We start from the raw sequence: 25,115 nt of genomic DNA, 5'->3' as shown, positions 1-25,115 counted from the left end.
GCTGTGATATTTTCAAAGTGCAGTTTACAGATCTCCCTATTGTTGAACACTTCAGGCTTCTAGTCAAGTATTCTCCTGAGCAATGTGTTTGTTTCAAACTAGAAACTTAGCATTTTCCATAAAGGTATTCAAAAACCTGGGCTAAAAGACTCGTGGGGTTCTTATGAACTGGTAGTGCTCTCCCATAAAATTCTAAAATGTCTGGATTTGATTATGAATTGCTCTGGATTCCTGGGCTCGAACCACACTCATTAAACTTGTCCTGTGTGTGCACTTACATGAAGTAGGTGGCAATCTCCAGTTTGCTAAGTGTCTAGGAATCAGTTGTGCCCCTCCTTAAGATAAACTCCCACTGATTTCAAAATTAGCAGGCACAGTTTCTGGTTTCGTTTCCCAATCTCTGAAAGGAAAGAAACCTCTTAGACAAAAGGGAATTTAAACACCCAGTGCAGAATATATTAAATTTTTCAGATGCAGCTGAGGTCTGAAATGCAGGAGTTAGAGAAAGTGAATTCATGAGCCTTTAGAGAGACTTGGCAATCTTCATCCCATTTGTTCTCTTCAAGATCTCTTGAGAGCATCTCACAAAATCCTATGTCACACCAAAACCAGTTCAAAGCCAGTGCACAGTGAATCAGCTTCTTCAGTCACTAAACCACAGAATATATAATGATGAGATGCACGAGGATCTGAAGCAGTTCTGGTCACTCCCAGGCTGCCTTAGATCCCACTCGGGCAAGACATCCCCATTCAGAAGAAAAATTTAAAAGTCAATGACATTTAAGCATGTGATAAAAATGAAGGATGTGCCTGAACACATGCTCTTGCCCCACAAAGGCAGGTGCTTGTAGCAAGCTTGGAAGAGCCATTTGAAAGCTTAAAAACCATTTTTTTTTCTCTCTGTGGAAGAATTCCCTGCACAAAAAAGCAAAACAGTGGGCTAGGTTTGCCTCTCACTGTCATCATGGCTAATCTCTAGTGACTCCACAGTTGTCACAAGGAAAATTAATCCATGTTTAGAGAGATGTAGCATACAAATCTAGACCACTACATCTCTCTCTTGCTGTGTTTACAATAACAGACCAATAAATGAGTATTTGTGATCGGGTGCTGCTTTTTTAATCTGTTTGCTGGAGTACCATAGGATTTGTTTGATTTGATGAGTTAGTTATTAGTGGATTTACAGATTGCACATGATTAGCCAGCACATTCTGGGTGTTTTTTTTCTCTCTGTTTCTATGCAGAGAAGCAATTTTGACTTCTAAAGCAAAACCAGGGCATCCTCAGTATTTTTTGATGTAGGTGAGCATCTTCCATTCACAGAATCCCTGCGTGGCTCTGAACTACTTACACAAAGTGCCAAAAACCTAAAGGATTGCATAACGCAGGAAAGAGGCTATGAATGAACGTCATTCATACTCCTCGCCTACAGCAGGCTGTGGATCTTCATGGCATCTCCTATTCATTTGCTTCAGTTTTGCATGAATGGCTGAAAACAGGCCACAAATCATTCACTACCCATCAACTCTTCCCCCTGGAACCGCTCAGTGCCTGCTGGATGGGACCAGGAGCACAGCAAGGACTGCTGCCCATCAAGCACGGGTAGAAAATGCAGCACTTCTCATTGGATGTTTGCATTCCAGCTTCAGGAACAGCAAGTAAAACATGGGCAAAATCCAGGCAACTAAATCCAAACCTACCATCTTCCAGGGCTGGTGCTTTTTCTGTAACCCTGCAGAGCTTTTAGGAGCTATGGGGATTTGCTCAAGCATCTCAGCCTAGCAGGGTTGATGAGCTCAGTACTTAGCTTAAATGAGAGCCTAAGAGAAGTCCAAAAGCTGGTATTCCCATCATCTCCACAACTCCCTAGGATTTTCCAGAATGGCCAATGCATCCTACCCAGCACAAAATGCCCCTGGCAGGGGTCTAGAAGTCTGGCACTTGTGAATGCCCAAGTGCTTCTCTTCTAGCCAACAAAAACATATGGGAACCTCATCCTTTCCTAATTTTTAAAGGCCACAGAGACATGAACTGCCTTTCCCTGACCTAACTCTTATATAGGTCAGATGAGCACCAGCCCTGAACTGGAAGTCATGTAATCATGTTAGGACAGCAAAGAGCCTGAGCTAATAAACCCAGCCTTTCAAAGAGCTTATTGGTTTGGGCTCAGTGCCATGCTGAGGTTAACAAGGTAAAAACCCGTTTAACAAAGGAGACATATTTGACCAACCACAGTCAGGTCAATCATTTAAGATTTAAGCATTCCCTCCAGAGGTATTTACCCAGTCGGTGCACGTTGCTTATAGTTGATTCTGTACCTTCTGATGCTGCTTTAAATTATATCTCCCAAATCAAATTAGAGTAGAAGAAGCTTTCCTATTTCCTTATTGCAGTTGACGATCGCACGTGGGGTCAGCATTTATTCTGAATTCACATGAGAGAATCTTGAATCACCTATTATACCCAGGAAGAGAATCTGTAGCTCAAAATATGAATTCCCTTTCTTTCCAAGGTTAAACTAGATCAGTCAGAGTATTCTCCCCTTTCTTGAGAACATGTGTGTACGTGTGTGTTTATCAGCACTGCATTTTATACACTACTTCATTCAAACCAATATACACTCCAGGTTTTATGGTGTATTTTGGCTCAAGTGTGATTGCTAGGACAGTGTTTACAGCAATATTCAGCGTGTTCTGCATAGCCCTGCCCATCAATCAACACTGTAATAAAGCAGAAAGGGAAATCACTGGAAAAGCAGCAGAGCTGCTGAATTCAAGCCATTCAAAACCAGCATGGAGACAAATGCAAATGGGTCAAAGTAGCCATTTACCTGTTGTTTAAAGGGGAAAAAAAATAAAGTATATACATGCTGCATTATGGTTTGCCTTAAAAATATACCGTGGGCTCCAAAGTGTTAATTTTTTCCTGCCTATTTTCTCTGGGTTAGTGTTTCAAGATGACTGCTGCTCCATATAGATTTATATTATGTATGTGTTTATTCACACATCTCTAAGTCAACAGGAAAGGCAGACCAGAATACCAAATCTATCATTAAATCTACATGCTGGCACCTACAAAAAGCAGCAGGACTTCATTTTTTTCTGGCTAAGATTGAAGGGATAAATTGAAAGAATGAACAAACAAACAAGGCATGCTCATCCTTAAAATACACACACAAAGCAAAAGAGGCAGAGAGAAGGGGAAAGAAGATGGCTTGTAAGGTTCTTGGCTTTCAGGCTTGTCTAACAGATCAGGAATAAGTTTAAGGGCAGTATAATCTCTGATTCTTCCTGGATGTCACACGGGTTTGCTGACAAACACTGGAGTTCAAAAGCCCCAGCACTGGCTTGGCTCTGAAGCAGCATGTGCTGTTCCCAATTCAGACACTGGAGTGTGATGCAGCTTCCAGCCCTCACCCAACTTGAATATCCAGGCTCAGCCTCACAGTTTGTATTCTCTCCCCCACTGTGAAGAAGTGCTTCACAGTGTCAGGGTGTATCACCCTGCAATCTTAATCTTAGACAGAATTAGCACCTCTAGACACTACTGTAAAATAAATGGTAATGATGATATTGATGAATTATCACTCATTTGGTTGGTTGCTTTTAATTTTGCTTATTCTAGATCATAAAGAATTAGCATAAAAATCAAACTAGGATAAAATCTGCATACCCAGGGCCTCACAGAACTCCCACTGAAGTCAGTAGGACTTGAATGGAAATTGAAGGAGGCTCTGAAACGAATTGAAGGAGGTGCCTAGGCAGTGCCCTGCCAGGGGTCACTGCAACACCCAGTGTGTGACAGTCACCCCCAGTGAACCCATCAGACTGTGAACGAAAGGCAATCAACAGAGCTGGGACTGCAGACAATGCAGGCAGGGCAAAGAAGTGCTCAGTGTGAAAATGAAACTGAGGAGAGATGTTCTTAGCCCATTAAGAGCTATAATGAAATACTGCATCTTGAGTTTGTTGCTGTTAGAAGGAAGCCAGGAAACGAGCAAGAATTCATTATAAAGCTGCTCAAGACCAAAACATGAATCATTGGGTTCTAAAAAAACCCAGTTGTCTAGAGAACGGCATAGATGAAAATGAATGGAATCTCTTTAAATTACTCTCTGTATAAAGTCTTTCACATTCATCCTTTCTGGCTTTCTGATTAGTATCTTTCTGGGATGTGGGTTTTTAAATAATTCCACACCACACTCCCAGCTTCTGCAATCAAAACACTGAAATGGCTCTTGATTCTGCATTTTTCATCTTCATTTACAGGGAAAAATGTCTTCTGCAGGAAGAAACCTGAACACCTACTGTCCTACTCATCTACTGGATATCCCCAAAAGTGTATGCTGGAGGCTCAGTAATCAAATGAGATTAAGATTCCCTCATCACTTTACAAATAAGGGGACTTTTGTATGTTATTGCTGCATAAAGGAGGATTAAATCTCCTCTGGAAAGCCCTCAAGATCATTAAAGTGCTGAAAAGCTGGGACCTTTCTGATCTCAGCATCCCTGACAGGAAAGCAAAAAACCCCAAATCCTACATAGCAAATTGAGAAGCCTTCCCTGCAAACCCAGACAGGAATACCTGAAAGGAAAACATGACAGCAAAACACAGCCTCTGGCTGTTTTGTTCATGCTCTGACCAGGTTCCTGAGAGAAGGGGGCTTGTATGACCACGTGGTGTGCTTATCTACATCCATCCCTTGCACCAACCCCTTCCCAGCCATTTCTGAGCCCTCTAGCAATTACAGTTTCCATGTGACAAGCTCCACTGAAGGAGCAGCAGCCCGGGGAACTGAACTGGTTTCAGTCATGGGGGAAACCACCTCAAAGCTGGAAACTTGCCATGTTCTAAGAACCAGAAAAACACAACTTGAGTTAATTTCTTACTAGACGTGAACCTCACCAGACCAAAGAAATCCAACCACGAGATACAAATCTGTTGAAAAATTTGTTCCCTTATCTCACAGCTGGCTGGTTGGGACCATCCCTATGGCAGGAGTTTTGCTAAAAAAGATGCTGCACTGGTTATTCTGTTAACCAAGACTGCTTGGAGAAGCATAAGAAATAAAAAAAAAAAAATCAAGTAAAATCAGAAACCATACAAGATTGGCTAAGACCTTGGGCCTCTCATAGGAACATGTCCCACTCATGACTGCTGGAGTGGATTTTACAAGACTTACTGTGATGACATCCGAAATTTATTACAGCTTTTACAACAAGACCATGCCTAGTAAATAGTGATGCAGTGACAATATTTACTTGCCTGGATTTAGCTTCTTTAGCTTCTTAGGGCACATAAATATACTTTTGTATTTTAAGAACAGCCATAGCTGCCTACTAAATCTTGAATAATACAAGGCAGCTTTGTAGACCTTTAAACACATGTACCAACTTGGTTCTGTCTCCTTCACAAATCTGCTTCCTTACTACCTGCACAGTCAGCCCCAAGGCCCTGCTCATCTTCCATCAACCCGAGCTTCTAAAATGAAACTGTTTGGAAATCATGCTTTTAAACTCCTATGCTTTCTGAGAATGGAATTCATGACTTTCAGAAAGAGGCCAAGTTTTTTTTCCCACCTCCTCACAAAACAAACTGAAAACCTTATCTGTCTTCCTTGGTACATGCATGATGAATTTTGTACAACTTCATTTGAAAACCAATTTATTGACCATAGGTGCAAAAACCCAACTGAAAAAAATCAAATTGTAGATTTCTGATAAGCACTGAACAAGGCATTTTTCTGGTGTAACAGTTTAAAAAGACAATCTAAAAGAATGTTCGAGTAAAATAGGAATAGCTGGAAAAAACTAGCAATATTTTATGTTGCAGTTTTTAGGGAGCCAGATTTGAAGCATCTTGAAGTGTCCCGAGTTCCATAAAGCAGCCTGAGTCTGATGTCAGAAAATCAGAGCCCTTGAAGTGCCTCATGCTCATGTTGTTGACCACTTCACAAGTAAAAATACTTCCTTGCACACACACTGTGCTCGCTGATATCCTGGTTACCAATATTAAACAAGCACATGGGGATACCTTGCCAAGTAACGTGACTGTGTTTGAAAAACCCCAATCCAACCAGGAGCAGCCATAAAACCGGCTCAGAGCCCAGCCCTGCTGTCCATGTCATGCCAAAATCTGCCTCAGCTCCTGGGGGCTGCCCCAGCAGCCTCCCAGCGCGATGCTGGCATTGTCCTTCCCCTGCCATGGGGCTCCTGGAGCTTACTCAGGGAGCTGGGGCACAAAGGAGGGAGACTGTCCAGGACAACCTTCCCCAGCTGCCCAGACTAGCCCTGGCCCTCCCAGAGAAGCCTGACCTACCAGCCCCAAAAGTCACACTCCCTGCTCCAAGGCAGGGCACTAGCCACACCAAACTCTTCGACTTCCAAGGAGGACTGATGTCAGACAAGCAAATCCATTATGACTGCACCAAGAAATAAAAAACAAAACAAAACAACAAAATACACCCCTACTTAAATGCTAGTTTGCCTACATTTTACAGTATCCCCTGTATGCCACAAAGGGCTCAGGCTATTTCCACGTTCAGTTTTGTTGTTGCTGTTCTTATAAAAACACATTGTTCTTTCTCTGTGACATTTCTTCATATCTTTGAAAGAATGCTCTCTGCTACCACAAAATATTTGACTTGAATCCTCCAGTGAGGAGGAGCCAAGGGTTTGGCTCATGTTTTAAAAACAAAAGAAATATTACCCTAAGCATAAAACAAATGAGTGCAACTGTAACAGTAGATGGAGATAGAGCTCCTAGCACAACCTATGAATAATTCCAAGTCCTATTAGAAGTAACACAGCTTTCCGAATTTCCCTAGAAAACAGCATGTCATGATTAGGTTCCAGCTTGACTGAAATGCAAAATACCACTTTTTTTCAAAGACAGAGCTGAACAAAAGACAGTATGTAGTGCAACAACTAAATTGCAAAGCAGATCCACTTACAATCCCAAATTGTGGAAGACAATGTGTGTACACACAAGAACAGAGATATTAAAAGAGGGCTCTTACCTCCGTCCCCAGATCCTGAGCCGGCGTCTGAGAAAAGAACAGAAAGAAATTTACATTCATGTGCTCCAGGATGTGCTGTGAGCATGCAAAGCAAGGCTTCAGTGAGGTGTACTACAGTGTACCTCACGTTTGATGCCATCCCTGGGTAAATTATAGAGATCTAATCTGAATGTAATTCACTCAAGCCATCTTTCTTGTGTCTCCATTTTTTTTTTTTTCTTTAAAGTCTCTCTATCAGATGAAAATCATGTAAGCCACAGAATGCTGCAATGTCCTTACAAGTTTCTACCCTGTTTTGTTGTACTTAGACCGAAAAATCTTTGCTCCCAACAGTACTACAAAGTTACTCCACTTGGTCACTACTAAATCCTCACCAAAGAGAAATTTTAAAACCCATTTGTTTGAGGAGAGAGCAACTGTAAATTTGTATCATTGTCTTTGGAAAACACGACATCTCATCAAATTATAACTAGCTGGAATAAACCATTAAATTACTATTATTCAAAGTTTTCAGGTAAATTATTAAAATGCCATTTTTCTAAAGGTTGTTGCCGCGTTTCAAAACTGAGCGCTTTCTTTCTCCTCTGCTTGACATTTTGTTGGCTGGAATGATGAGAGTCACAGATTTAGAAAGTGCAACATCACAAAATTGCCAAGCCCAGAGCTTCAGGAAGAAACTTTCTAAGCAAGGCAAAACAAGGAAATGCACACATGTAGGGTTATCAGAAATAATGCCTAAGAGGAGTTTCTTCTGCAGGGAAGGGAGGGAGGCTGCCATCCTATCCTCCCCCTTAGTGGAAGAGTTATGCATTTATCAGCACCAAGATTAATAGACAGAGTTTGGAAAAGCTGCTTTGGGATCAAAGTACCCTGTGAACGGTTAGATCTCATTTACTGGCAGCGAGGTCTGGTGGATCTGAACTTGCACATGCCATCACTGCTCAAAACTAAGAGAGAAAAGGAAAATCTTTGCTAAATAATTGGTTGCAAGAATTGCTTCAAATGGCAGATTTAGGCAGCAACCTGCAAAGGCCAGATGCAAAAGGTGGCTGAAGGGGGGAGCAGAAATAACAGTGTTTTCCCAGTAAACATGTCCTGAATTTTGTCCAAATCTCATCTTTAGTCCTGATGCTCTTTCCCACAGGAGCTACTGAGGACAGAGGCAAGAAGGGTGTCTGCACTACAGTGCCCCCGTGGCTTTGGGAAGCTCTGCTTTTCCAGGTGTGCCAGATCTCCCCAGCACAGAGGGAGAAATGAACGCCTGCTCTCACCTGCCTGCCATGGTGAGCTGCCACCCTGCCTGCAGGAAAAGGACCTCGTGTTTCTCCTCCTGCCCTACCCTTCAGGGCCCAGACCCCTGCCAGGCAGGGCTGCTCACTGACACCTCCCCCAGGAGCCCAGGTCTCTGCTGGGGGCTCTTGAGCACTCTCTGTCTCTGCCCCATCCCATAGGGAAAACCTAAGGAAAATGCCTGCTCCCTTCTCCATTGGGCTCCTCCATGGGAGAAGGAAAAAGAGACCACAGACCTTGATCAAGACTTCAGGAAAAAATGGGTTTTTTTCTCTTCTCTGTTTCTGAAATCCACAATGTATTTCAAGAGAACGCTGCCAACACAATCATTGCCAGCAGGCATGCAAGTTTCAGAGAAGCTGTAGCAATGAGTTGAAATGATCCCTTTAATCAAAAAGTTTGAACCAAAAAAGACCAGTTGCTGTGCTGGGAGAATTTACTAAGTTGAACAAATCCTACACCACAGTAGGTTTTGTCAGCCTGAGCTCCATTTAATACCAATTTATGGACAAAAAAATTGCAGCATATGTTTTTTTCTTCTTGGAAATTGTCAGGTAACAGCTTCAGAGAAGAACAACATTTCCAGAGAAAGGAGTTTATTTTCTCTCAGGTGTATGAAACATGAAATTACAGCACTGAAAAAAAGTTTGTCTAATGTACTTTTTATTGACTCCTCCATCCTCAGCCAAGAAAAAATTCTGCTTTAAGTTTAAAGAACTCTCTCAAGAACAAAGGCTTACTCCCGCTCTTTTCAAGTTAACTTCACTGCCCACCTCTAACAGATACTGAGCACGAAAGAAAAACATCAAGAACTCCTGCACATAAGCAACTCGGTTTTCCTGACAGATTTTGCTCATTCACCTTTCTAGCTGTTTTCATACAAGCTGAGACATAAACAGCTCATGAGGCTCAGAGTTGAGCAAAGCTGTCTCACACGCCAGTCAGTTTTCACAAGTCCAGAACAAAACACCTGTGGCACAGACCTGTTCATTATGTGTGCTTTGGACTAAATCTTCAGCTGGTATGAATTGGCAGGACTCATTACAAGCAGCGGTCTGTTGAATCATACCAGCTGGGGATGTGGCCCTACAAGGATAAGGAAAAACCTAAGAAACTGGATTGCAGGCAATAATGCTCCAGTTCTCTCTCTCCAGATTATGGAGAGGTTTGTGGTAATCCAGATGCCCATTTATCAGACATCTGCTCACTTAATCTGCTACCAGTTCACTTGTCATAACAGCTCAGAAGTGTAGGCAGGGCACAGGATGATCAGGGGCACAAGATACAAATTAAAAAATAAATTTACTTCTGAGCTGAACTCTTCCAAACAGCGCCAGGGGTACCATGAGCCTATAGTAAATAACTTAAACTGGAAGGATGGCAGCGGCTTCTCATGCCCCAACCTGCAAAGAATGAACCAGTAATGAATTCAAAGCAAGAATTCCAGTGGTTTTTGCCATCCATGGGCTGCTTTCCTGGGGGGCGTGGAGTGAGTTATACGTACCAGTGGCACACGATCCCTCGGACACCAGCAGGATTTCACTCTGCTGCTTGCAGGCAGCCTGTTTCAAGTAGCACTCGTTCTGGTAGGTGTCACCATTGGAGCCACACACGGGCACGTAGTCATTGTTGCACTGGTGGGAAGGGACAGAGCGGCAGCGTTAGTCACACGAGCAGCGGGTACAGCACCCATCTGGGTGCCCCCACACACACACCCTGCTCCCTGCCAGCACTCAAACCCTGGGGAAACAACAGACAGACACAATCCTCTCCCACCCCTACAGCTGCCAAGGAAGAGGAAGGGGTATTTTTAAAAAGAAAAATCAGATCTGAAGAGATTAGGGAAAGGTAATCTGAATGGGCAAAAGGTTCATTAAGTGCCCCCAAGAGGTCTCTCACTGCCAGCAGGAGCAGGCAGAATTCCCAGGGAAGGAATACGGGCAAGGCAAATGACTCCTCACATCTGCAAGAGCAGCTCCTGTGTTTCCATTGGATGGCTCCAGACAAACAGTAATGAACAGGCTCTCTCTTCTCTCCTCCTGCACACACGCACACCCGCAGTGCCACGGAGCTCTGCACACACAGGTGTGCTCTGCTCAAGTACTGACTGAACAGAGGGAAATGATTTCTGAGACACCAACGATCAAAGCCCGTCCCTCTTTCTGCACAGACAGCTCTGTTCCCTTTCCTGTTCCATTCTGCAGGCTGCAGCTGGGATACTCCACAAAGGTCCAAGCTCTCCTCATGGTGGCCAGTGGGCAGGAGTGGCAGCACTGCAGTGAACTCAGCCAGTGCAGAAGTTTCTCACACCACGCACCGCTGCTTTGGTTCAAACTCCTGCTGAGCTCTGCTTGAGCTCCTCTACCACTGGAAGACAGTTTTGCCCCTTCTTGTTCACTTAAAAAAAATAATAACTTCATTTTATACTGAAAATTGGGCAACCTACCGGGTGCAGTTATCACAAGATAATCATGCTTGGAGGCTTAGAAATACTTGGATGTGCCCTGTACATGGCAATTATACCAGGGATATGATTATCTCGTGATTACCCTACTCCTGGAATGCCTCATTGTTTAATTAGAACAAATGGAATGATCACAATTATTATTTACAAATGCTCACCTCTGCCTAAACCCAAGTAAAAATTTAGAAGAAATCATACATCCTATTTAGCTGTATTATTTCACAACGAATCTGAGGTGTGTTCGTTGGGCACAATGTAAAACGCAGAACTGAAATATCAGGGATATTAACATCAAAAATGCTTTAAACTGAATGACTACAGAAGTGATTAACACAAACAATTGCATAGATTGCATTAATTGCAGGCCTCCACACAGAGCAGCTGCCAAGAAATTATTCATAGTTGGTCAGAGTGACATTTTGATTGGGCCAAAACAAATGACATTTTCCTTTTGCATTGTATTCTCTTCAATCTTCCCAAGATGTTGCCCACCCCCAGCACCCTCTTCCCTCAGAACAAGGAAGAAAAACAGCAGCCACAACACTAGAAATCCTCTCCTTTTGCTCCTCACGGAGGGTTCCTCCATGCAGAGATTTTAAACTGTTGATTAAAAATGTTTCTAGGCTATTTTCACCATTATGTTCAAAATCTGAGCAATGTTTCAAGCATAAAATGCCAACTTCATCCAGAAGCTCAACAGCAATTGCTGGAGGCTGATCTGGAATACATAACCAGGACAATTAACACAATCGTGCATGTTTTTTAAAGCATGAAACATCAAATCATGCTTGCTTTAGGTGTAGTATCTGCTTGTCACCCAAGGATTTGCGAGGAATTTGGCCTGGAGTATCTCAGCAGGCTTTGTTACATGTAGAAACAAGGTTGGATTCTTTGCCCAAGAACCACAGTGGCAACTTCTCTGCCTGAGAAACACAAAGGCGGCTCCTGTGCTGGTTTCGCCCAGAGCAAGGGATGATCTTTGACACGGACTCAGCTGCAGATCTGAAAGGCCAGACAGCCCCACATAAATGGTGAAATCCCAAACCACAGAAAGGAGTGCTATAAGCAAGGCTGGAACTTCTTACAAAGCTTGTCAATTTTAAAATGCATTTGAGAGACACCAGGATCGCAGGAAGTCTTAGTCCACTCTTCCCACCAGCATCTTTGAAAAACCAGGACCCAGATGGAAAAGGCAGGAGCCATAAGGAGCAAAGGAAAGGATATCTTCCATATGGATCATGCCTTGGCTTTGAGCTGGAAATGTAGTGGAAGTTACCCAGGAAAGAAGACCACCGATGAGAGGGTTGTGATATTAGTCACCAGGTGGTTCCTAACCCACTAGAGCTAGACTCTTGTGTTTGCCCATGCTGAACCCCGTGCTCACAGCTCATCACGAGCACAAAATACTTCCTGCTAGTGCTGGAGAACATCAGGTGTTGAATGTCAGTTCTGTCAGTCTAGTGACATGTTTTTGTCATTGGTTTAGGGCTCAATAGACCAGGCCCTAGATGTAAGAATGATTGTTCACTCCCAAGAAAGCCACAGCACAGTGCCACAGTATCCACTTCTCTCTTATACATGCCAGTTTTTAAAATACAGCTTTAGAGCAGGGAAAGGGACTCATGCAATTCCATCAAGTGTCTGTCAAAGCTGCCTTCCTCAGTACCTTGAGTGCCCCCTCTCACAGCCAGGGACAAACCAATTTTGCCTTTGGTGACAAACCACTGAGCCTTTGGATCAGTGCTGAGCACTGAAAACAGGTGGTTTGTTTCCTAAAGATAATGGCAACCTGTGTAACTCCTCCCCCTGGTAACACTGTTAAAAGCTTGACCTCCTCCTGCTTTCATGGATTATCTACTCCCAAAATGCCACCCACATCTTGAACCGAGTAGCACAAGAATATATTCCAGAAATATAACAAAGGTGGGAGCTGGACAGGTGATGCTGCAGCTCCACAAACACTGAAGCACGTGGAAGACTCGACATGCATGAAAACAGGGTTCCTTTCTCCCATAAAAAACAGTGACTGTCCACAGCCTTGGTGACTCCAGAGAAAAGACACCGAAGGAAATGCCCGGTATATTATTTTGATATGTTCGTGAAATGTAAGAAGGAAGAGCCCAGCTGCCAGACCTATGGCTTTGGGCAAACAGGTACAGACCCCAGAAAGCCATGTCTCCAACCACACGCCTGCTCTCCACCTTCTGTTGGACCCACTGACTCCAAGGGAAGGAAGGGCTGGTGGTTTCCACATGCTCAGCCTTCCTGCTGGAGCTAGCACTGCCCCAGTGCCTCCCCTCCCTGCCAGCACCGAAGTCTGGGCTCGTCCTGTACAGGGGATGGGTCTGCATCTGACCTGATCAGAGCAGGACATGGTGTTTTTCAATACAATACATGTCTCACTGAGAGGTGTCACAGTAGACTGTGGCAAAAGAACCAGATAATGTGAGCCTTTTTCTTAGCCCATGCCTGCTGGCTCTCCAGGGTTTGGAACCTGGGCATTTCCAAAGCAGTTTGATCATATTCATCCTTTCAAATAAAAAGAAATTAATTTTAACTCCACTTGGGCAGACATGAGCATCTGTAATTCTGGTTTGAACAAACCCAAACAAAGACTGCGGAAGCCCTGCTCTCCACTTTCATGTTCTCAGCCCCTCAAGACACAGGCTGGTCAGCCTAGAACTCTTCATCAGGACGGAGGCAAAATGAGCTCTCTATCCTTGTCTAGTCTCTCAAATTTCTGAAGAAGACATAAAACACTGTTACAGTGATGAGGAGTCTGCTATTGATTTGCTCACTATCACCACAAAGAGCTGTCACTGAAATGGGAGCCCTGAATTCTGACGGGGGTCCCTTTTACTCATGACATAAATTACACCTGGCCAGCTCTGCCTCACATAGCCAGCGTCAGACACCACACTAGAAATTAATTTTCTACTCCAGTGGCATATCTTTTTGGCTTGTCACACTGCCCACTGATGTTACAAGAGAAGCTAACATCCCCCCAAGCTCTGCCTGTATCAAAGCGCTCGCGTCTGACTACAGAAGCCCCCGGCACCACAGCGCCCTTGGCAGCGCTGGCACGGCATCAGCCACAGGTAATTTGCCCTCCAAGGTCACAGTCAGCCCTGCGGCTCCACTGAGGGCTCACAGCAAGACAAAGAGCTCTGAGGGCCTGATCCAAAGGCCACTGAAACCAAAGACTGCTGTTGATTTTGACCCATTTCATATTGATTGGGCCCACAATTGCCCAACTCATTCTTTTGATCTTATATACATACTCATATACAAATTATCTGATTTCCTTGAATCTGTTTGAACTGCCCCCTACAGAACTGCTAAACTCAGTGTACTTACAGTGTTCACCTCTGGAAGAGGGGACCACACAGCCTGGAGAGGTTTACCTAGCTTCATTTACCCCAAATCACCAGGCATCAGCACCCCACCTTGGGAAAACAGTGCTCCCAATGCCTTCTTCCCTGCCAGTAGCAACATCTGAATTTGCACCCTCCAGGCTACAAGTTCACTGCTTTATGCCAAATGGCAACACCAAACAAGGACCAAAGACGAGACCCAAGCACTCTCAGTGGCTGCTCTCAGTTCCCAAGGCTCATGGCACGACATCTGCCCTGGCTTGCCACCAGGCAATGGGACAAGCCACAGGCATTTCACTGTCTTACAGATTTTTCTTAGAAAGAGAAATAGGACCATAACCCTTGTATCACTGCATATGCTGAGCCAAGGAAAATGCTCAAAACAGCATTCTCACGCTGAATTTTTGATTGCATGCAAACTCCAAATGGAACAAAAAACTCCCATGGTCAATATGAATTTGCTTCCAACATGGGAAACACCAGTGTTTAAGAACTATTGTCTTGCCCTCATTAGAGAAAATTCTTTCTTCGTTTAAAATGAAGAAACTTATCACTTGGGTTTTGACTCCGAAGGCACTTTTGGCTCTAGAAATATAAACGATACTTGCAATACTTTAACGTGAATGGTCTATCAAAGCTCAATATTAAGAGTCATTACAGATGTGCACAATCTTGAGCGGTGCACTGTCTGGCCTTCTCAACTGTAAACACTCAAACCAGCATTGTAAGTTTCACAACTTCACCAATCCACATGAAAATGCAGAAAAACATTGGGGCATAAACACGCATACAACCCTGTGCTGGTACATGCTTTAAACTCCTTTAATTTGTGCAGTTTCTATTCAGGTCATTATTTAAAGAACAGCTGTTTTGCGAGTTAGCTAAAACATTAAATGGAATCCTTCATAATGAAATCATCTGACTTTGAGAAGGGCTGAGGTTTAGATGTAGCTGAGAGAGGAAGAGAGAAGAAATAGAAGGAAAACCCCTTACTACTCAATAATAGCTCTCCTAAAACTATATGAAACCTAAAGGAAGTTCATCATTTTGGAACAGAGGGATTGCTCCTTAATCTGATCAGCTGAGCAGATAAACAGGCAGAAGCATTGTCACTATGCAGCCCTTCCTGAAAATATTGCATAAGCACATTACAGATCCATTTCTTTAACTAGATCAGAACTCCGAATACAATAAGCCCTGATCTGTATCAGGAATGAATTTAGAAAGGACTCTAAATCCTCGTTAAAAGGGCAGAGATGAAAAATCAGAAATGAGTAACCTGGAGCTGCAGACCCGAAGGGACATTTAAAGCCACAGCATCTGCATTTTCCCAGAGAAACTTATGTCTTCTTGACACCAGTTGGTTCTCCTGCCAGCTTTTATACACACTGCCAGGTTTTCCCTCTAACTTCTCTGCACATAGAGAAATAAATTGCCAAGTGATAGGTTATAAAGGGAGATCCTTGATTTGTATTCTCATTAGTGAATTAGAGAACGAAATATCAATCTTCTTACCTTGAACTGACAGACACAAGTCACACTGTCTCCAATCCTTAAACACTCCCCATCAAATTTACAGGTATTGGTGTCGCAGAGAAACAGATCATTTTCTCTGTCATCGTAACCTCAAATGCAAAGAGAGGAAAAAAAAAAAAAAAGTCAGCTTTGGTCTAGCAAGAGGAACTATACAGGATGATTGCATTTTAATGCACACAGCACGATAACCTTGTTGATGAAATTGATAGAGTCCAGATTTCCTTTTGCCCTTCCCTGTCCTCAGCTTTTCACTTTTCCTCTTGTTTCTCCCTTAGTGTTTCTCTCTGTTCTTATTCCCCACTACCTCATGCACTTTTCGTTTTATTTCACGCACTCGTTTTCCTCAAAAGCCACCCGGTAATTATGCTATTTCATGGCTCTGGGTTGGAAATGCCATCAACTTATCCCCATCCGATCACAAATCTGTTGGACCAAAGTCCAAATTGGAATTTCTCCAGTCCATGACACAACAAAGCCCCCAATAATAAAGACAAACAGGCTGTGTGTTTTCTGTGATGGTCTGCCTGATCCCAATGAAGATTGATGACCGCTAAGTTAACAGGAGAAGTGCCAGGTTCCCCACGAGCCGCTGAGTGAACCGAGCTCTTTGCCTTCATATTCTCCAGGAAAAACCAACAGATCTGACTGAAGATTCAGTTCACGAATACAAGCACAAATTTCAGATTTCGCTATCTGACTTCCCACTCCAACAGCGAGTGGCAAGATACTAAACAAAACAGCTATATCAGACTCCGAACCCATTAAGATCTGAATCCATTGATTTTTTTAAAAAACGTCCGAGTGCTCTTAACCGTATCACTACATGTCCAAAACGAAGGGCTCACAGCGCAAATTCCCCCCGATCTAACACGTCATGTGCGATGCACGCAGTACCCCAAAAAACGCTCTTCCCCTTAGAAGGCTCCTACGGTCTAATTTCCGAATTATTCTACGTATCGGAGAAGGACCGGCTGCTGACCTACATAGGAAACGCGTTACAGAGGTCAGCCCGATTTTAAGGAGCAGGCAGCGGGTTGCCGGTGTCGCGACGCCGATACCCCGATCCGCTCTCCGTTGGGCGCGCACGGGAAGAGCCGCCCGCAAGGATGCGCACTCGCGGCCCCGTGTCCCCGCAGCCGCACGCCGAGTGCCCCACGGCAGAGCACGCAGAGCCGCGCTCCGGCGGGGACGGGGCTCTCTCTCCGCCCGGGGAGCCGCCCGCACCGGCGGAGGGCGCGGCCGCCGCTCCCGGCGCCGCGGAGTGCGGAGCAGCCCCCGGGGCTGCGGTCGCACCGGGAACGGCGGCGAGCCCCGACGCCCGGGACTTTCAGCCTTCGCTCTTCCCGTGCGTTCAGCGGGACCCGGCACCAGCCGCTGAAGTTGCACGCACCGGGCTCGTCCGCGCAACTCCGAGCGCCCGGCGAGGCACGGCGGGGCTGCCGGGCTTGCTCGGCGGGGTCGGGCGCGGGGCGCTCCGGTGCTTACCGGAGCAGTTCCAGCCGGTGGGCGTCTGGCAGTCGCTTAAGGAGGTAGGGAAGGCCGCCAGCTTGTCGGGGCGGGCGAGGACGAGCAGCACGGCGGGCAGCAGCAGCCAGCAGCAGCAGTCGCAGAGCGTCCAGCCGCCGCCGCCGCACTGCCGGGGCGGGGAGGGCTCCCAGGGCACCATGACTTCCTAACTCAACTCTCCGGCGGCGGCGTGCCCCCCGGGCGGCGCGGCGGGCGGCAGGGACGGGCGGCGGGGCCGCTGGGCATCCCGGGGCCCCGGCCGGCGGCGGCAGCGGGTCAGCGAGCGGCGGCCGGGCGCTACGCTGGGGCGAGCGGCGGAGCCCGGCGGGGCGGCGCGGGGGTGCGGGCGGCGGCGGGGCGGGGAGCGGCTGCCATAGGGGCCGGGCGGCGGGGAGCGGGGGGAGGGCGCGGAGGGGCCGCCGCCGCGCAGCCGCCGCCGCCGCCGCCTGCCCCGCTCTGCCGCCCGCATCCCTCTGCGCGGGGGAAGCAGCAGGTCCCGGCCCGCCGCGTCACGTGCGCCGCCGCGCCGCCCCCATTGGCCGAGCGGCATGCGGGGCCCGGCGGGCGGGGCCGGCGGAGCCGCTGCGCCCCGCGGCAGCGCCCGGGGCAGGGCCGGGCCGGGCCGGGCCGGGCCGGGAGGCAGCGCCGCGGGGAGAGCGGGGCCGCGGGCGGCGCTCCGCACCCCTGCGCCCGGGGGCGCCGTCCCGCCCGTGCGGGGATGCGCCGGCCCCGACGGGGCGCGGGCCGGGCAGCGCCGCGCCTCTCCGCGCCCCTCCGCGCCCAGACATGTGCGCGCACGGCTCCGGCCGGCGCCGAGCCGCAGGTGGCAAGCGCGGCCGCGGGCAGGGACATCCGTGACACCCTCCGTGCAGGGACATCCGTGACACCCTCCGCGCACACGGACCGCACACGCCCGGGCGCCGCTGAAGTTGCCAGCCGCGCACCCCGGTGCCGGTGTTTAATCACGCGCGGCTGCGACGGTCGGAAAATAAAAGCCCGTCACGATTCTAGGGTCTGGAGCGGGCACAGGGCCGGAGAGGTGACGAGGGGAAGAAACGAGCACTGCGGGGAAAGCAGGGAGAAGAGAGGGAGGGAAGATCTTGCCCAGCCTCGGCAGGCAGCGGCCAAGGTCTCGGGCTGCGGCACCATCCCACCATCCCCGCGACGGAGCCGGAGGAAAATGCACCATCACTCCGGCACGGCGGGCTCTGCCCCCCACACCTAAGGCTGGCTGGCGGAGCGCAGCCCCGGAGCAGCATCCCGCAGCCTCCAGCCGCCGATGTGCCGCGGGGCTGCGGGAGCCGCCTCCTCCGCTGCGCCCTGCGCCGCGGATCCTCCTCCCTCCTCCTATCTGGGGCTTCAGTTTTAGCAGGCGCTTGCCAGGACTGTCGGGGGGAGCACAGCGGCTGTGTCCCCCTCACCCTCCCTCCGCGGCCGGGAGCCGCAGGGCTCGGGGCGGCCCAACTTCTCCCCCTCCTCGGCGCATCTCCGGGCCCGCCGCCGCTCGGTGTCGGGCGGAGCGAAGCGCCAGAGCCGCCAGGTGAAGCGGAGCCCCTGGGCCCCGAGCGGCGCTTAACGCGCGGCCGTGCTGCCGGCGGCTCGGGCGACAAGGACGCGTTAGATTGGAGAATAACAAAAAGCGATGGGATCGATTTCTGCAGATGGCAGCAGGGAAGCGCTTTCTAAACACGGGCGCTGGACCCCGCGGCCGCCCGTGCCGGTGGGAGCCGCCGGTGCAGCAGGACCGGGGCAGGACCGAGGCTCCGTGCGGATGCCAGGTGTTCGGCAGGCGGGCTGGGCTGGGCTGGGCTGGCTGGCCCTGCCCCTCCTCCGCCCCCTCCTCCGCCCATGGGGGCAGCTCAGCATCCCCGAGTGCTCCGGCACCGCACGGGCGAGCCGCGAGAGTGGGAGCCGCAGGCAGGAGTAGGGTACGGTTCCCTATGGGCCTGGAGACGCCCGAATGTGTGCCAGGAGACCCTGCTGGAAGTTTACTGTTCCGAAAGGATGGCCTTCTTTTCGACCCCTAAGCTGAGAGTCCACACAAATCCTTACACCACTACGAGTGCTTGTTATCCCTTCATGTAGGGGCAGGGTATGCGGGAGCCAAGGAATGCTCCACGCTCAGTTAATTCCCGTCTAGCTTCTCCCTAAGCTCTAAACCAGGTTTTCTTCTGTCTCCTTCCCCCCCTGTACGTCTATGTCTGCTCTCTGCTCTGCCCACCTGCTGCTACCTGTATTGACCTCTTCTGCCCACCTGTACTCCAGAAGCCTTTGCTACAATTAAAGGGTATCAATTTGTGCATTCCAAGATGTTCTACAGTCCTGATTAAGATCCACACAAATCCGTGCCTACAGTTTCCTATTTTCTAATCAGTAAGACCTAAGCAGAAAGAAAATACTAATTTTTACTGCCTGCTAGTGGTTGCACTGAATCTTATCCTTCATCTTCTGTGGGCTTACACAGAGCATCTGCCAGCTGAGCACCTGGTGCCAGATCAATTTTTTTCCTTTCTTTTATCTCTTTACTGCATTTTTTCATGCCATTCAGTTATTTCATACACTACCACGTTCCTTTTATTCCCCATCCCCTCTTCCTTTCTGTTCTTTTTTTCTTTTTTTTTTCTTTTTCTTTCCCCCTCATATTCATTACTGCTTGCTAAAACTCAGCTCTCTGCTTGACATATCACTAAGGTGCTTAAAAATGTCCTGGCTGGCCACAGGTACCACAGTCAGACAGCCTCACTGGGGGAATGGCCTCCTCTCCCTTCCTATCTTTTCGCTCCCCCCTTGTTTCTTCTTCCCACTGCCCTGGTTCTTCCATGTGAAGAACCTTCTTCTCTCCATTCCCCTGGTTGCAATTAGCAAAGCCTGCAGTTTCTATTCCCTTTTTCTTCTTTTCCTCCACTCTCTTCCCTTCTTCCCCCCCAATCCACCTTCATTTTCACATAGCTACAGGTCATAAAGGCACTGCTGGCCCCGTCTTTGGGCCAGTTTAACCAGACCACATGGGGAATGAAACTGCTAGGTCAGTCTTTCCCAGACGAGCAGCCAGACCCTCTCTGATGTCTCTCCTGCCACAATAACTCTCGCTCCAGATGATCCCACAAGTGTACCTGGTGTTCACAGAGTACCATTAAATCCAGCAGCAGAGCCCGGCTCTGGCCCGTGCTGTCCCCAGAGTGCCATATAACACCGCAGCCAGCCACGGAGCTCCAGGCTCACAGTGCTGACTAACAATTACCCTGCTTTGTTTTCAGCCCCTCACACAACAGGCACTGCCTGGGGACATGAAGAAGCCCCTCTGTTTGTGTACTGGTGGCTGTGACTTTGGGATGTGGAAGTTCCACCAGACGTTCTGTAGTTGCCACAACGTGATGCCTGCACTGTGAACCTGACAGCGTCTGAAGGGCAATCTCCTTATGGCAGAGCAGGCTGGTTTTTGCTCTGACTAGCACTGGTATCTTCCTTAAAAAGATTTTCCTTGTTGATATGAAAAGTCTACTTATGAAAACATTTTGTTAAGATAAAAAAAATACATCTGTCTGTTCCAAAAGGGACGGCTAGACCCACAAGCCCCTTTTCTCAATTACACTCCCTTGCAATTTCTTTTGAATTATAGAGACTGAGATACAATAATTTTTTCATGTAGTTCCTAGCTCCAAAGCATTCTACCCTCTTAATGCGGCACTGCACACACAATCTCTCAGCAACACATTATTCCCAGCTATACTTCAACACTTAGGCTGGTTGACATCTACAGTCTTGTACTCCCTGATGTGCCCATCCCATCTCACCGCTGCACAAGAGCTGCTGCTTGTAAACCACGCAGGCAGCACTAGGCTGGTGTGAGGTACAAATTGCGACCATCATCCCCTCACTGAAACACTGAGGTCATGCTGCTGAGCCACCGGTGGGGTTCCTTGCAGCTACGTGTTTGACTCTAATGCCAGATGAGCAGCAGAAGTAATCACAACCTTCTTGGAAGAGCCCTTCTTGTACGTGATGAGGGCAGGCTAGATCTCGAGTATTAGGGCATTTCTCTTGTAGGGCATTTCTGAGGCCTGCACAGTTTTGAGATGCTCGTGCTACAAGAATCAGGCTGCTGAGTGTATCCAGGGGCAGCTGATGCCGATGCAGGTTTACCCGATACACGTGGCCGTGCCATGCGTACCCGTGCTCGCAGATCAGCTCCCAGCTGATAAGCAGCTGTTTGAGGTGTTTCAGGCCCTCAGATGTCTGAAAGTGAGGGCAGGGTGGGTCCTGGCTGTGCTCTGCGCTCCTTCAGCTGGGCCTGGGCAGCAGCAGCTGGCAGAGGGGGCCTGGGGCCAGACTGCACCTGGTCCCAGTCCCACGTAGCCACGGCTGTGAGTAATGCTTTCTGTTGCTGTGCTTGGCCAGCAGATGCTGTACTGGCGAGGAATTACGCAACCTCAGTTATTCACACTTGTATTATATCTTGGCTGTGCTGCTCTTGGAAGGCTGCAGATTCCAAAAAGTTTCCCAGAACCTGGGAGAAGCCAAATGGTAGAGATGAGTGTACCAAAACCTCCTCAGCATCACAAGCTCTGGGTACACAACACCCGTTCTCTTTTTTCTCCATTTAGCCAGAGACTAAGAGAATAAGTTCATGGATCCTTATCTCTAAAACACTTTATGTCCTGTGTCTGATGTCCCTAAAGACCCTAGGAAGGTAACCTTGGTCAAGAATATCAGTGAAGAAAAGGTTTTTACAGTTCAGCTAATATTCATGAACAATGTTTCCTTTGAGCCAGCACTAGAAGTATGGGTTAATGTTCTATAGGTGCTAAGAACAAATCCCTCCAAATGTACAAGAGACATTTGAGTTAGCCTCTTCCCTCTTGCCACCACATCACAGCCTATTTATGAAACACACATTTACAGAATTGAAAAAACCCCAACCAAACCCCACTCTGCAGAATTCTCGAGAGAATGAGAGCTACATGTGTGTGACCAACTGCAAACTACTACCACTAGTTGTAGTTCATAAGAAAAGAAAGAGTGAAAAAATCTATTTAACCTACAAGAGACTTGCCCAGACATGGTTGCAACCAATCCTAAAGAAAATGGAGTGTGGAGGTCACCAATTTTCAATGGCAATTCTTCTTGACAAAAGCATGGGTCTGATTCCAAAGACCCCACCAGAAAAGGCTTGGAAGTCCATTTGCCACTCAAAAGACCCCAGGCAGAAGGAAAGGATGTTACCTGTTCCAGCAGATGACCACTGAAGGACACACAACCTGTGTGTACTTGCTGTGTATGAAGCTGGAATTTCTCCCTCCCCATGGAAGAACAATGCTTATTTCAGGTCTGTGTATTTTCAGGCCTGGTTTGACCAAAAGTTGGCATACTTAGCCTAGACACGTGTTTCTGTCAGAAGTTTGTGAATCTCAAGCAGATTTTATGATCATCTATTTTTCATGTGTGCAGGAAAAGCACACATGGCTTCACTCGAATGCACAGGCAGTAGGGAGCTCTTTGCCTACATGCAGTTTTACAGATTTTATACAGCTTTCAGCTAAATCACATATCTCCATGCAAAGTATGCTGCTCTTGGATATCACATGGATTTTTAATGCTCTGAGGGATCCTTTGGGTCTATAAACAACAAGTAGATTACATTCATCTACATCATGACAGACTTTTCCCCCCTCTTTGCTTGTGAGACAAAATATGGCTTTTGTTACTCTCTGGAACTAGTGTAGAATCCAAGCACAATTCACATACAGCTATGAGAAAACCATGCCATATTTTTCATTGTAATTAACTGCTTCAGAGCAAGACTTCTCATGTATAAAGATGAAGAAAGGTCTCAGCTTTGCCTGAAAGACAACTTGCCTTTCAGCAATGTCTCACACTTTGAGTTTTGACTGAAACATTCCAGTGCTTTGGTGACCTGTTGTGCCAAAAAAGCTGTCTTGTGTTACGCTTTGCTTTCAACTGAATTTGCCGGCACATGCCAAGGGACAGAACAAAGTATTGCAATTTATACTGGAACACTATTTTGTGCTGCTCCACACATGAAATTGATGTCAGGAAAAAAGTGCACAAAGGGCATGGAAAATGTAAATAAATACTGTGATCCTTTTACCTTCAGTTTTAAATAGATGGATTGAAATGCATGGATCCTAAGGATTTATGAATCCATTTATAGTCCATTCTGGAGTTTTACCATTTCATGCAGCTTGTAGGAGGGAGTGTATTATTTATAAAAAGTCACGGTTATTCAGCAGTGTTTATTTCTTAAGAGCAACAAAATATCTTCAAGGGAGAAGAAGAAATGAATACCTCTGGTTTACTACCAGGGTTAGCCAACTTAAAAGTCTTTTCTCATGACCAACTTACAAAGCCCTTTGCTCTTATGTGCACGTTTGGAACACTGGACATTTTGCTACCAGCAGTAGAAATCATCTCCATCTCTCAGGACAGAGAGCACTGCGATGGATTCAAAGAGGTGGTGGTGGTGGGGACCTTTACTGTTGTGGGGATTCTTGAGCTTTATTTTTGCAGCCCTTTTCCCAGCATAGTATGGAATGAAAGTTCAGAACTAGGGCCTGCAAGGAGAAAAGCTCACAGCAGCTATTCACAGATATAATTTCTGTGTGACATCAGTTTCTTGGCCATGTGAAGAATTTCTTCTGTCTGATGAAATGTAACATCCATTTCTTGTGTTCATTTTTTATCTTTGGGCTCCTTTGCCCAGAGTTGTTTTTAAGACAAAGGGCCTGAAAGGATTATAATGTAAAAGTAAGTGCAGCCTTAGCATACCTTTGGTCTTTCTAGCTACTTTACCTCATTGGAATTGCAGTGATTGCTTTTCTTCCTAGCAGGTAATAAATCAGTTTCAATGAAAAAGAAAAACAACTCAGACATAAACCAGAATTTTCAAATGGTCTTTCTCAGTCAACTTTTAGCCTCACCCCCTGTGAAAGTGGAGCTTGCAGAAGGTGCATTCAGCTCACCTCAACTGACTGCACAGTATCTTTCTACCTAGATACAATTCCTGCAAGCCACCAAGGGAAGTTTGTAGTTTAACTGAGCAAATCCCAAGCAGTCTGAGGTATCCCTCCTGTCTCTGCTTGGCAAGGCTGCCAACAGAGGCACCTGAACTGTGTCTATCTGTAGAGCAGAGAGCCCAGTCACAAACAGATGCAGCACTGCTCATCATAGGAGCCATTTCTGGCTTGTCTCCAGCAGAGAGTCTTGAGGACAGGTGGATGGTGCTTCTCAGGGATAAGAAGGAGTCTCTCTGTGGTTAATAGCTCCTGATAGAATTTATTTCCATGAGTTTCCCACGAACCACATGAACATATGGCAGCCAGGAGGACCTGTGGTCATGAGCTTCATGAACAGTGTGAGAAGATAACTTTCCTAAACTCAGCACCTGCTAACATCATTCGATACTCCTACTTCATGCATTATGAAACAATAAACAATCATTTTGTATTCAGCACCTTGTGCCAGCCCTTATCTTTAAGCCCTGCTCCGTGTCTCCTGATATATAGTTAAATTATTCTAACAGATAACATCCTGGCCTTGCTTTCCTTTTGAGCAGGGATGGAGATCTGGCACCCTTGCCCCTACTCCTAAGAGGCATCGATGGGCAGTGTCTGACCACTGCATGGACTACCAGCAGGAGTGTCCCTTGCACAGTCCTGAGAGTGTCCCTGCTGTCCCCAGCATGTGGCGTGGGTACAGTGTGTGAACCCAAAGCCATGTTACCTGCTAAACACAAGGCTTTGGGAACTTAAGGGGATTTGTACACCCCAGGCAAATATTGGGATTAGTTCAACTGCTCTGACATGGTGTCGTGCCAAAGTGGTGACGAGAGTGGTGGTGTGGTCCTGTGTGCTACTCAGTGAGAGGCTGGTGGACAACATTCTGCTGGCCTGTCTCAGGTCAGAGAGGG

The 25,115-nt window shown here is 47.1% G+C and overlaps 1 protein-coding gene across 1 annotated transcript in view; it reads right to left on the bottom strand.

The window, feature by feature from the left end:
* Positions 1–17,577, bottom strand: part of TMEFF2 (transmembrane protein with EGF like and two follistatin like domains 2) — a 124,022-nt gene extending 106,445 nt beyond the window's left edge. The window contains exons 1-4 of the mRNA XM_058840345.1: positions 17,168–17,577; positions 15,662–15,771; positions 9,813–9,942; positions 7,019–7,045 (exon numbers count right to left, since the gene is read on the bottom strand). Of these exons, the coding sequence (XP_058696328.1) occupies positions 7,019–7,045; positions 9,813–9,942; positions 15,662–15,771; positions 17,168–17,348 (448 nt within the window). The 5' untranslated portion in view covers positions 17,349–17,577. The remainder of the gene's footprint in view (positions 1–7,018; positions 7,046–9,812; positions 9,943–15,661; positions 15,772–17,167) is intronic.
* Between the last annotated feature and the right edge of the window lie 7,538 nt (positions 17,578–25,115).

The sequence above is a fragment of the Poecile atricapillus genome, chromosome 5, assembly GCF_030490865.1.
Source record: "Poecile atricapillus isolate bPoeAtr1 chromosome 5, bPoeAtr1.hap1, whole genome shotgun sequence".
In the NCBI taxonomy this organism is placed as follows: Eukaryota; Metazoa; Chordata; class Aves; order Passeriformes; family Paridae; genus Poecile; species Poecile atricapillus.
Note: the sequence above shows the minus strand (reverse complement) of the source record. Positions and strands in the feature narration are given on the sequence as shown.